Here is a 14,114-nt window from a genome sequence, read left to right on the forward strand (position 1 = left end):
GATACACAGTATTATATCAGTTTCCGCGATTTGACGATTCTGTACATTACTCAGTGCTCAGTTTAACTGTAGTCACCGTCTACCCACATGCGTTATTACAAATTATTAACTATATTCCCTAGTCTGTCCTTTTCATGTCCAGGACTTATTTATTTTATAGCTGGCATCTTGTTCCCCTCAATCCCCTTCACCTATTTTGCCCATGCCCTACCCCGGCAACTACCAATTGGTTCTCTGTATTTATGAGTCTATTTCTTTAGCCCCGTTTTCAATACAGAAGGAAGTCGAGGCACAGAGGCAGCAAGGTGCTTGCCTCGGGTCCCCCGGCAGGAAGGGTCAGAGCAGGCTTACGAATCCAGGCAGGCTGACCGACCCTAGCCTACTGCGGATTTCACCTCCCGCTACCTTGTGTCCAGGAATCAAGCAGGGCTTCCCTCTGACCAGCAGTGATGAGGGTTTTTGAAGGATGGAAGATATATAGGAATCCACCAGCCACAGACAGGAGATGAGAGATGGGCACCACCGAATGTCATTAAGCATGGCAGAGGGTGCTGCCAGGCAAGGTGTTTCCAACACACACGCGTGTGCACGGGCGTCCTAACTGGCTGACCTTGCCCACCCCAACCTCCAAAGGAGGAAACATTTTAAACTTTCCAACGTAGGATAGAACATGAAATCAGCTATGTAAAATGTAAAATGCATGTCAATATTCTCTTTGTTCTTTGATGGCATAAAAACTGCACTTTTCCTCAAGCTTGAAGGGGAAACCAAAGGCCCCCTGCAAGGATCGCGTCACCAAGAGGTCTGACCAAGTCATTGTGCCTCCTTCCCACCCCGCCACCCACCCCCTCCCCGCTCGCTGCCCCTGTCGGCCTTGGAGTGCTCCACCCAGGACAGGGATGCCCTCAGCAGTGTCCCTGAGTGATGGCTGGGCCCCACTCTTCCTGTCCACCTTCAGGCCTGTGTGGCTGCCCCCCTTCTAAAGCGTCACCGAGCTGCCAGCTTGGACTATCAGAGAGTGTTGAGACTCAGGCTAAATCTGCCAGCCCATCCCTCCTGCCTCGCCCCTGAAGGATTATCAGGTTTTAGTCTATCTTCTACGTGGTGGCCCTTCAGCTGTCCGAAGACCGTGTGCCCCCCTACTTCCCCACGCTCCACTCCAACCACTGCCAGCTCCTATTCTCCTAGCTGGACATCCCCCAAGGCCTTATAACTTTTCACACGCGATCTGGGATCCATTCCCCTCCCCGTCCTTCCTGCTGTCCTCTGAACATGCTCCACAGGTTTGTCATTGTCTGCCTTTGAGGCCTAGTGTCCAGAACTGAACAGTTATAATGATGATGACAATGATGGTGACGATGGTCATGATGAATGGCTGCCATCTATCGAACCTCTGGGGCCTGCTACTGTTCTAGGCATTTTGCCTGGGTAGTTCCATTTAATTCCCAGAACAACTCTATCATTATTCTCATTTTATAGGTGAGGAAACTGAGGCTTAGAGAGATTAGGAAAATCTCTTAAGTTCATAGAGCCAGCTAATGGAGTAGAAGGAGTAGGAAGGGGCCATTGCAAGGGAACATACCTCTGATACAGCCCGCACACACATTGCTTCCTGACATTGAGCTCTCCTCAACCTACCTCTCTCCACTTGCATTTCTGCTAAGTGACAACTCCCCTGTCTTTTCCTGGAGCCTTACAAGAAGCCTGTGGTATATAGGCAGGGTAGGAGCCACTCTGTCTCTGAACAAAGAGGAGACAAAGCCACAGAGAGGCTAAGTAACTCACTCAAGGTCACACAGTGAGTGAGCCACAGAGTCAAGATGAAGTGCAAGTGACAAGAGGGGCCAGACAGGCCTCACCTCCCAGAAACACTCTCCGGCTTTATGTAACCCGAGCAATGTTTCTAAGGAGGCTGAAAGGACATTGGGGCTGGCAGTGTAATCAGGTGTCTAACCCACAAGTGCACACCGCCAAAACCAATTATTCAAATGAGCTTCCCAGCCAGGTTCCACAGAAGAGTCCAGATGGCTAGATGTCTGCGGAGGCAGCCCCCCATCTCTGTCCCTGCAAGCAGCTGAATAGCATTTCAAAGTTAGAGTTGATAGCAAGTTGATTTTAATAATTGATTCTACAGCAAAGACAGGCCTCTGAGGAGCCAGTAACCTAGAATGAGTGCTGGGGGGTCTGGAAGAGCAAAACAATAGAACCAAGAACCTTGTCACTTGGGGTCTTAGTTCCTAAACCACCGCTCGCATGGTATTTGTTCTCTGTGTCACATCCTCCTCTGGCTCCCTGTGGGCCATCAGCAAGAACCAAACTCTGCAGCCTGGTGTTCAAGCACGCGCAGCGTCCAGGAACTTCCTTCTCAGGCTCCTGTCCCGCTGTCCCCCTTGCTCTTGCACTAACACCCTCCATCTGCTCCTCTTGCCTTCCTACACTCCTTTGTAGGGGCCTAGACCTGCCCATTCTTGCTCACACCTGTGCCTTTGCTGGCACTCGTACTCTGCTTAAGAAGCCTTTCAACTCAATCCTTTCTTCCCCCTCCTCTTTCACCCTATGCCTCCCTCCTCCCCTACTGCTCTTCTGCCGACATTCCCGCAGCACACACGTACTGTGCAGGGGAATGGAGGTGGGCCTGGCCCTGGGCTTGCCCTCAAGGAGGACGTGTTGTGTGAGGTGAGCCTTGACGGGGAGGGGAAGAGATTGGCAGCTTGTTCTAAAACAAAGGAATAATGTTAAATAATAGCAGTGTTGGTAACAGTACAGCAGGAGGTTCCTCCTAACAGCCCCATGATCCTGTGAGGTGGGCATTATCCTCATATTACAGACAAGGAAGGATGCACGTAGTGAGGAAGGTCCCACGATAGTAGGAGAGCCAGATGTCAACCCCAGGTTGCTGCCTGGGAGCCCCAGTGCCTCGCCTTGGCCTTGCTGCCTGGGCCCCGAGGGCCCAGAAAGCCTTGGGGAACGCCAAGTGGTCTGACGTGGCCTGGGTGCACAGTCACAGCCACAGACCCCGGTGCAGGGTCACACACGACACAAAGGCACCAGCTAGGAGAGGGGGGGTGGAGGTTGGCAGGCAGCCCAGGCCTGATCAGCCTTGTGACTGGGAGGAGTTACATCAGCCCCCAGGAGGGGGCATCTTCTTGCAATTAGTTCATAGGACGGAAAATGCATGAGCCTTGCCTGGTATACCGGTTAGGGATACAGCTGAAGAAGCTGGAGGATTATGTGGGGACCAGTTTGTGGAAGACCCTGACAGTCCTGCCAAGATGAAACCATAAGACCAGTTAACATAGGTGCTGCGCTGCTCTCAAACTAGGCAGTGTCTCCAATATTTTCCGTGGCTTACCTCAATGAATCCTCCGAACCGCCCTCCGAGGTGAGTGAGATCCACATTGCCTAGATGAGGGCTGAGGCACAGAGAGGCCACACAGCTAACCTGTGGCCGAAGCCAGCATCTCGTCCAGGCAGTGTCCACGCTGCCATCTACGCTCCAGAGTCCACGCTCCATCTAAGCCACTTTTCAGGCTTAGACCAAGTGGGGAGGGATCTCACCTACTCCCAGAGCTTGTGAGGACCTAAAGGACTTTTCTCCTCTTTTGTGTTTCCTTTGTCCTTTCTCACTGAAGTTGGAATAGATGATTCCTAGCTGCAAGGGCCAGTGCACTTTAGAAAATGTTCCTGCTTGGGCCTTGCTAATGGTTTTTTTTACTCCTTGTCAGTGTTCTTACAGAGGGAAAAATAATCTGTTGGTCCTGGAATGAACTTCCAACTTTACCCTTACATAGCTCTGTGACCTTGGCCTCCATTTCCTGGTCTTTGAGATGTGGGCATTGGGTTTTATGAAATGTTGGGTCATTTAAGTTGGAGACTCTCCGAATTGTTCTAAGTCACAATGTAGAAATCCCCCCCAAGCCTGGTGTTGCTTCCAAGAAGGAGACAGGAGGGAAGGAGACTGAAACCCCAGAGCACATATTCTCCATGGGAAGGGAGAAGGCTCTCCAACAAAACTTCTCTTTGTTCACTAGTGATAAGTTCTGGAAGGAAAGGCTCAGGAATTATTAGGTTACAGATGATCCCTTTTCTGGTGTGATCTGAGTACACCCTTCCCCCAACTCACCACCTGGCCAGAAGGGCCACCATTACCGGGTAAAGATCTTGCTGACCCTTGGAGGTAGGAGGGCCTACCTCGTTCTGCTTCTGCTATGGACCTTGGGAATGTCCAGGGCGGCCTTACATGCATATGCAGTTTGTGCACTGCCCCCAAGGCTCCTGATCAAGGGGCCAGACTGGCTGTGACTGCTCCCAACCCCACGTCTGCCAGAGCAAGTGTACTTCACCACTCAGAAGGGGTACCTGGGGCAGCCCCGGTGGTATAGCGGTTTAGCGCCACCTGCAGCCCGGGGTCTGATCCTGGAGACCTGGGATCCAGTCCCGCATTGGGCCCCCTGCATGGAGCCTGCTTCTCCCTCTGCCTGTGTCTCTGCCCCCCTCTCTGTGTCTCTATGAATAAATAAATAAAATCTTTAAAAAAAGGGGGGGTACCTGATTGTCAGCTTGGAAGGGGCCATCTTTTGTCCTTTGCATAAAGATACTTTTCATCTTAGCCCCCATTTGAGACCCGGTTTCCCCATTTATTTTTTTTTAAGATGTGATTATTAGAGAGCATGAGCAGGGGACAGGGCAGAGGGACAAGCAGACACCCCCCCCACACACACACACACACTCAGCGGAGAGCCTGATGCAGGGCTCAATCCCAGGACCCTGAGATCATGACTTGAGCCAAAGTCAGATACTTAATTGACCAAGGCAGCCAAGTGCCTCTCAGCTTTCCCATTTAAAAATTAAGGGTGTTGCATATACCCTTCACCTCACATGAGTCCCCTCAGTTGGATGCTGACCTGACTCCCAGAACTGCTAAGAGAGAATAGAATGACAGCTAAGAACATGGGCTTTAGAGCCCATGGGTTCAAGTCTTGCCTCTCTCACTTGTCCTTGCTGGGCTACAGGCAAATTACTAAAGCTTTCTGAGCTTCTCTTTTATACAGTCTAATGGAGAGCTGGCTATGTGTCTGACACTGTACCAGCATGGAAGACTCAATGACAAATGAAATAGATTCAGATCCTGCCCTCCTGGTGCTTTCAGATCTTTGAGAAAAACACACCAATTTGCCCAAGGTCACAAAACTACTCAGTGATAGATCTGGGACTCAAACCCAAGTCTTTGTGACTTGGAACCTATAGTCTTATCTTTTTTTTTTAAGATTTATTTATCTATTTCAGAGAGAGAGAGAAAGAGCACAAGCAGAAGGAGCAGAGGGAGAGAGAGAATCCCAAGCAGACTCCACACTGAGCATGGAGCCCAAAGCAGAGCTCAACCTCATGGCCCTGAGACCATGACCTGGGTGGAAACCATGAGCCAGATGCTCAACCAACTGAGCCACCCAGGCACCCTGCTATGTTCTTACCCATTCTCTTTGCCTTTACAGCCCAGGTCACATCCTTGTGATAATCTAAGAGGAAATGTAAGGGAAAAGCTTTAAATATCCTGATGGTGGTGATGGGGAACAGATGTGTTGTACTTATCCCTCTATTCGGGACAAAGGACACTGCCCACCACCCTCCATCTCCACCATAGTAGAGCCCACCCCACCTGCTAAGCATTTTGCAGGAGCTATTGATGACAGACTGTCTGGCTTCTGACACTAGCTAATCAATAGAGCTAGAAGGTGCCTCAGGCCAAGGGCAATTGAATCCCAACCTTTTAGTGGCATTAAATGAAGCAATATTTATTTTGCTTTTGGTGCAAATATACTTAATCCAATCTAGCTTATTGGTAATGCTGAAAAACTGCTGCGTTTGAGAGACAATTGCATGTGTGCCTCATATATCTCTGCCTGTCAATGCCACTCTTCCAGGAGCACAGAGCCCCACAGTGCTCAGATGAGATTGAGCTGGAGCCACCAAGCTGTCTTTTTCTCTATCCATTAGAGGAGATGAAAAGGAAATCATAAGGAGGGGAATTAAAATCATTGCTCTCATTCTAGCTGCCATTATTGCAACAAGGATGGGCATGATGCCCTTCACAAGATGGAGCTATTTATTTGTCATTTGAGTAATGTTCTCTGGAGCCATTGTATCTCTGCCATTGGGCAGAGGAGGAAGAGATCAGTAAAGGAAGAGCAGACAGGAGTAGCTTGGGATCGCTTTCATAGGTGATACAACCTCACCATGGCTGGGAGGACCTCAAAAAAAAAATCACTGGAGACCATCCTGGCATCAATAAAATCTTGTTTCAAATCCCTGATCTGTATCCTAGTAGTTGTCAAGTGACATTTTAAAGGTCAAGTCTCTCTTGGATTTTATTTGTTCATTTATAAAATGAGGATTAATAATAGCTACCTTATTTGGTTATTGTGAAAGTGTCTAGCATGTAACAGGTACTTAAATATTTTTCAAAAAACATATTCAAGTAATTACCTAAGCTTTGTTTGCACATCTTCAGGGTATTTGTTCATACACTTGTTCATTTACTCATGTATTCAATAGATATAATGAACCTTCTCTGCACCTGGGACTGTAGTAGGTAAGTTGGAATAGAGGTGGGCAAGATGACACAAATATATTTCTTGCCCCCACTGGGCTCAGAGTTTAGAAGAAGAAACAAAGATAGTCAATAGTATTTCTAATTCAAGAGAATGAAAGTATATATTATGTAGTTACATATAAATTTGACTTCCGTAAAATTGGATTTTCTAGAATGATCCTAATGTCGAATACCGGGTCTCGTTTTAACCTTAACAAGCTCCATTCATGTCAGAACACAGGTCCTGACTTTGAGCACAAGCAGAAATTTCATCTCAAAAATAAATAACAGGATAGAAGAGCACCAAGGAGACAGAGACCCAGAGCAGAGACCTAGGGTTTCACACTCAGTGACTCTAAACTGGCAATCATAATATGAGAGCCTGGCATCTGGAGGTCACCTTGTTCATTCCTCTGTCTTTAGGCAGATGATTTGGGTCCTGAAAACATTGAAGAAAAAGAGCTACGTGAGCCTTGCCCTCCTGGTGCTTATAGCTTAGTTAGGGACACAAGCATAATACACTTGTGGCCTGTTAGAAATATGTGTTCCAACCATCCTCATTTTGCTGACCCTGAACATGCCACAGACTCTGCCTGGAACGCCCTCTGAGGCCTTGACTTTTGGTAAATTCCCATCCCTTCTTCAAAGTTCAGAGCAACTTGAGAACCCCTAGAGGCAGAGATTAGGTCCCACACAAACCTCAAATGTTGAAAAATGCATGCATTAATGTTAAAGTATTAGCATCCCTTGACTATTTGGTGTTTCTTTCTACAACTACCAATCCTTTCCCTAGAATATTTTGTTTTCTTGGTATTTTAACTTTATTGGATATATGTACTTCCTCCAAGTCCCTGCTTTTGGGGATAAAGCCCAATTATTGATGCTTTAAAATCATATAATGATATTCATGGCAGCATTATTTACAATAGCCAGGATATGGAAGCAGCCCATGTGTCCATTAATAGATGAATAAAGAAGATGTGGTGTATATATACACAATGGAATATTATTCAGCCATAAAAAGGGTGAAATCTTTGCATCCATGTGGATGGATGTGGCAAATGGAAACATGGATGGAGTAATAGAGTATAATGCCAAGCAAAATAAGTGGTAGAAAACAAATACCATATAACTTCACTTATATGTGGAATTTAGGAAACAAAACAAACAAGCAAAGGGAAAAAAGAGAGACAAACCAAGAAACAGACTCTTAACTATAGAGAACAAGAGGGCAAGTGGGTAGGCGATGGTCCAATAGGTAAAGGGGGTTAAAGAATGCACTTTTTGTGATGAGCACCGGGTAATGTATGGAATTATTGAATCATTATGTTGTACACCTGACATTAATAAAACACTGAATGTTAACTGACTGGAATTAAAATACTTAAAAAGTAAAAAAAACAACAAGGGCAGCCCGGGTGGCTCAGCAGTTTAGCGCCGCCTTCAGCCCAGGGCATGATCCTGGAGACCCGGGATCAAGTCCCACGTCAGGCTCCCTACATGGAGCCTGCTTCTCCCTCTGCCCCTCTCTCTCATTCTCTCTCTCTTTCTCTCTCTCTGTGTCTCTCATGAATAAATAAATAAATAAATAAATAAATAATAAATAATAATAAATTTAAAAACACAAAAACAACAACAACATATAATGTGAGAGCTGGAAGAGACTGCCCTGAGTTAAATACAACCCCCTTATTTTGCAAAGAAGAGCATGGAGTCCAGGGAGGGGAAGTGACTGTCTCAAGATGAGTTAGACATTAGAGGCAAGGCCTGTTCCCCTGACCCCTAGCCAGGCAGGGCTCCTGCATCTTTACTAAGGTTTTTCTTTAGTAAATACCCACCTACTGATGGACTGTTACTATTAGAAGTGTTCTTTTAAAAATTAGCTCAAAAAATACCCAGCGCAGATACTCACTCACTGAAGAGTCTCACCAATCCTTTAGTTTCTAAAGAGTTCCAGGATTCTTTGAGGGTTGAGTGGCCTTTGAGTGACCAGCCACACTATTTTTATCAGTAGGCTGGATCAAGGTGTTGACCTTTCAGAATCTTTCACCTTTAACACCTTCTCTTAGATTTTGAATCTCACTTTTCTGAATGAAAGAGGCTTCCTGGAAGCAGCATGACAAAATGGGAAGACGGAGGGCCCCAGGGCCAATTCACTTGGATTCTAGTTTGGGCCCTGTAGAGCCGATTAGATGACCTTGAAGGAATGGCTTACCTTCTCTGGCTTTCACTGCTTCCACTTGGAAAATGGAATCCACTTGTGGGCCTGGATGGTTGTAAGAACTATGTCATGAGATTGGAAAATTCTTGGGAAAGAATGAAATGTTCATTCAACAACGAATTCCTCAATGTCTACCATAGTCCAGACTCTTTGTCAAGCACAAGAATACAAACATGAATATCATCCTCACCCTTGAGGAATCCATGGTCCAGTGGGGAAGACAGACTCCATCACTACCATATCTTGTACTGTAGCTCCTCTGATGGGCTGGGTGGGAGGCAGCAGGGAGCAATGGATGCCCATGGTTGCAGAGGAAAAGTACCTGTCTTACATTTGCAGAGAGTTAAGTCAGCAAGCCTTCCGGGAGGAGGTGATATTTAGATTTAGGCAATTTCAACAATACCACAATCCTCACCACTGCTGCTGTCATCACTGGCTGCCATTTACTCAATATTCATTCTGTTCTGAGGATTCTGCTGAGCCATTATTAGTTCCTGTTCACAACCTGGAAAGTTAAGATTGTTATTCTCATTATACGCATGATAAAACAGAAGCCCAAGGGGTTTTTAGATGCTAGTGAAAGCTGGAAGAGTTCTGTGGGCATAGCATTCAGACCAATGGTTTCACTTACTTGGTGACAAGCCACTGGAAGTGGACAGTATCGGGGCCTGCTGGAGTTTAGTATAAATTAGCCTATAAAGCTATATGGTTAGGGATGTTTTCTGTTACTGAAACAAGGACTAATTCTAGCCACTTAAGCAAAAAGGGAATTTATAGGAAGGGCCACATGTGGAAAACAAACAATTAACAGAGTAGCTCTGGAGAACAGAAAATTGGCTGTTCGCAGGAATAATCTACCTCTGCTCCATGGAAGCACCGCCATACACCTGACTCCCAGCCTTGCCTCACCTAGTTCAAGTTTAAGTCCTGGAGAGAAGTGGCTATTGCCTGAGTGTGGTTTCTTATTGCTGCCCTGGCTGGTGGACCACAAAGAGGGAGCATCTGGCCCATATGTATCCTGTGGGAGGAGAAAAGCCACTACCATAGTTTCATCATCTATGATGGAGGAGCAAATTCCCCAACCCTGTCCCATCTAATCACAGGGTTAGATGCTGGGCATTCCCCAAATAAAATGGGTAAAGGCCTACACCCTTAGGAGAGAGAAGACAATGGTTATGCACAGATCTGCCTGACTCCCAGACAGGAAAATAGAGGATATCCCTGCCCCCTGCTGTCTGCTGCCCACCCAGCCCCTTGTGGACTGCAGATTTATTATTCTATATCACTCCTATAGGATGTAGCATAAAACAGTAATAAAAAGCTCCATAGAACAACAACATAATATTTTTAAGTTGCTATTAGGTGCTAGATCCTATACTGAATTAAGTTCATTACACCTGTTTAGCTCATTTAATCCTTACAACATTGTCCTGAATTATATTTTTCATTTAATTTTTTAATTTATTTATGATAGTTACAGAGAGAGAGAGAGAGAGAGAGAGAGAGAGAGAGAGGCAGAGACACAGGCAGAGGGAGAAGCAGGCTCCATGCACCGGGAGCCCGACGTGGGACTTGATCCCAGGTCTCCAGGATCGCGCCCAGGGCCAAAGGCAGGCGCCAAACTGCTGTGCCACCCAGGGATCCCTGTCCTGAATTATAAATGGACATAAGCCTGTGAGCATATCTTCTTTCTCCTGTTAGACTATGTTTCTTGGAGGCCAGGAATGCAATCTGCGTGTGTACCAATCCTGACATCACCTCTTTTCTCAAACAATTTGTTTGTAACTTCACTATGCTTCAGTTTTCACATCTGCAAAATGGGAACAGTAATAGCACTGCCCTCACAACGTTAACTTAGAGCAAGTATTTGTGCTTGGTAAAGTACTTAGTTCTTGAGACAGAGTACTGTCAGCAAATGTTCTGTTGATTGTGTTCCCTTGATTGTGATGGTGATGCTGTGACCCATGTGTAGGGCTATCTCTGTTCTCATTCTGTAAGCAATGAGAAGCAAACATCAGCACTGGTTGATCTAATCACAGCAAATGCAAAGACAAAATAATAAAACTTTCTGCCAGCCATTCAAATCCCTTCACATTTCACCTCCACCTCCTTTCACAGCTTCACCATTACCACCTCCTCACTACATACTCTATGACTCAGTCAAATCGAATTGTCCACCATTCCCCCAATATCCTGGGTGGATTCATGTTCCTTTCTTTGCTTATACTTTTCCTTCTGCCCCCAACACCTGGAAATATTCTATTCATTCAACAAGACCCAACTCATTGAGGCTTCTCCTCAATGAAACCTTTTCCTATGTGCCCCCATGAAACATCAGTTATTCTCCTACAAGATTCCCACAATGCTTATTTTAAGCAACAAGGGGAAATTATTATTATTTACGCCACCCCATACCCACCCCAACCATCTTGAAGGAGAGGTGGATCCCCAGTAGAGTCCTTTATTTTTCTGAGTAGGGATGGGAATATGAGTTCAATAAGTTGAGAAGGGGTTAAATTGTATTGCTTAAGGAAAGAAAGGAGCTTGGATGATGAAATGGGGGTGTAAAAAAAGTGAGGCAGAGAGATAGAGAAGAAAAGGGAGGACAATCTGGGCACAGAAAGCAGAGAGAAAGGGTATGGCCCCCATCAGTTTTGAATCTGCTTAAAAATCTGCAAGGAACAGACTTATATGGGTGACTGAAAGTCATAGATGAATCTTGATCAGGAAAGCAAGATAGGAAAACCTGTGTGGGACACATTCTAGGGATTAGAAAAGGATGGATTAGAGAGAAGAAAAATGATAATTTGAGTTGTGAGCAAGCACAGGGTTTCGGGAAATTATACCTCAGCCTGGCCTGGCCTATAGTACGTGTAGGTTGTGTAGGTACTGCCACCCAGCAGGTGGCGGCATGGGGACCTGGAAGTGACATCTCTTCCCAGGTATAAGCAGGGCTTTGAGTAGATCTGAAGTAAGAAAAGGAAGGACAGGAGGAGAACCAGGAGTCATGACTGCAGTTGCCCTAAAGAAGTTCTTTAATGTGTTCAAGGGAGAGTACAGAGAAGGTGGTCAGGGCAGCCTCCACTGAGCAGTTGACATTTGAAATTAGATATGTCATAAGAAAAACGAGTCATTAAGGTATCTGGAAGAAGAGGATTCCAGGCAGAGGGACAGCCTGTACAAAAGCCCCGAAGAAGGATGCACCTGCTGTGTTGGGACAACAATGAGGAGTCCAGCATCTGGCACAGAGGAAGCAGGAGGGATGGTGGTAGGAGCTGAGGTCAGAGAAGTTAGCAGGGAAGGACCACATGGGGACTGGTAGCTTGTAAGGGGTTTTACTCTGCACCTAACAGGGACCATTTGATTTTAAAAGGGACATAATCTGACTTATGTTTTAGAGGATCACCTTGGATATTGAGTGGAAAATGGGGTTGGGGGGGTTAGAAGTGGGCTGGGAGGTTGCCAGGGTAGAAATAAGACCAGGTAAGAGATCGTTACAATACTTGGGATCTTGGTCCAACTTCAAGGTGGTATCAGTGGAGGGTAATAAAGGGGTGTCGGGTTCTGAATGCATTTTGAAGGTAGAGACAATGGATTAGCTGTGGTGTGAGACTGTGAGGAAAAATAGGGGCACCCGTGACTTCAGCCTGAACGCTTCTTTCTCCTGCCCTGTATGAGAGATGTACATGTTCTGTGGTCTCAGAGCATGGGTGCTGAAATCAGACTCCTCCACAGAAATATTTGAACTCAGCTTCTTCTTATATAAAGTGGGAATTATAATGATGGTAACTTCATAGGGTTGTTGAAAGCATTGAATGAATTAACACACGTAAAATGTTTAGAGCTGTCTCTGGCAAAAAATAAAGGCTTGGTAGATGCGACAGGGACTGCTCCTACTCCTAGCTGTATTTTGGTAAGTGTCAAGTTTGGCTTGTCCTGTTCATACTGACTCTGACTCTGGGTACAACCTAGGTGCTCTCTGATGGGGTTTGATCTGAACCGCCACTGGCTGGATCCCTCTCCATGGGCTCACCCTACCCTGCATGGAGTGAAACAGCTCATCATCCAGATGTACAATGACCCAGTGAGTAACCAAACCCCTTCAGCACCTGCTGATTTTATGGCTTAATCTGGGAAAGGGCAGTGTTGTCCTGGGAAATTCTAGTAGGAGCTACAAATTAGGAGTGCAGGGTCAGAACCAGGATGGGTATTAGGCCTGCTGCTCTTGTCTCTAAATTGGATAGACCCAAGTCTTCCTCTACACATCAAAAACATCAGGTTCATCTGGGTTCAGGAGGCCTCATGGGATAAAGGAAATATAGCAAAGCAGATTCACATTTGTTAGGGTTCTTCAGCTATAAGCAGAAGAAATATGACTTGAATGAGTTTACGAAAAATAGAGAATTTATTACAAGAGTACCCAAGTATCTCATATCACTAAAGACTAGACTGGCCTCCTCCACCTGTAGGAGACATGTGTCAGGTGTCACATCTATTGGCTTCCACCACTGGAGAGTGATTCAATCTTGTTTTCTAGTTCCAGTCCTAGAAGACTATGACTGGCCTAACTTGGGGGACATGCTACCTCCGGGCAGGTCAACTCTGGCCCCAGAGGCAAGGATATGTAAGGACAGGACAGCCACAATGGAACCACATGGTTGGACTTGGGGGCTATGGTGGTAGTGGTGAACCTGTTCCCAGAGAATAGGGCCTGCCTGCTAGTCCATAATGAAGGGGAATAATGGTGTCCATATGGAGTTTGCTTATAGGGGCAAGACTCTGTTAGAAATAGAAGATGTTGGGGTTTCGTCGGTTAGAGAAAGGAAGTAGACCACAATCATTCTATCCCTGAAGAGCTGTCAGAGAGGATAGGACAGACATCTCCTGGGTGGAGGCCAAAGGAGGAGGCCAGGCCTATAGAGAAAGGAAACTTTTTACCAATTAGAGCTGCCTGAGATGGAGTGGATGTAGGAGCTCTGAACTTTGCATTACTAAACTTTGTTTACCTTGAAGCTAAATGACACTGACAAAATGGTGTATAGAGGAGACTCAGTTGTTTGGAAGACACTGGAGTGAGATGACATCAGAGTCTGAGTCTCTTCTAACTTTGATAACTGTGATTTTAGGGCGCTTTGACTGCCATTGCCTCTACGTTTTTCCCAATCTGGCTGATTATAAAAATTCAATAAACTGTTGGTTGAACTGAATTGGATTGAACATGGCAAATCGTGTTATGCCAACTGTAATATGGTTTATAGATAGAAAACAGTTATTCATAGAGAGGACAATGAGGCATGATTAAAA

At 45.9% G+C, this 14,114-nt stretch overlaps 1 protein-coding gene across 1 annotated transcript in view; it reads left to right on the plus strand.

Moving 5' to 3' along the window:
• Nucleotides 1-14,114, plus strand: part of AGBL4 (AGBL carboxypeptidase 4) — a 1,386,151-nt gene that overhangs the window by 1,283,865 nt on the left and 88,172 nt on the right. Inside the window, exon 9 of the mRNA XM_055341596.1 lies at nucleotides 12,783-12,894. Coding sequence (XP_055197571.1) covers nucleotides 12,783-12,894 — 112 coding nt within the window. The remainder of the gene's footprint in view (nucleotides 1-12,782; nucleotides 12,895-14,114) is intronic.

Source organism: Nyctereutes procyonoides, unplaced genomic scaffold, assembly GCF_905146905.1.
Source record: "Nyctereutes procyonoides isolate TBG_1078 unplaced genomic scaffold, NYPRO_anot_genome, whole genome shotgun sequence".
NCBI lineage: Eukaryota > Metazoa > Chordata > Mammalia > Carnivora > Canidae > Nyctereutes > Nyctereutes procyonoides.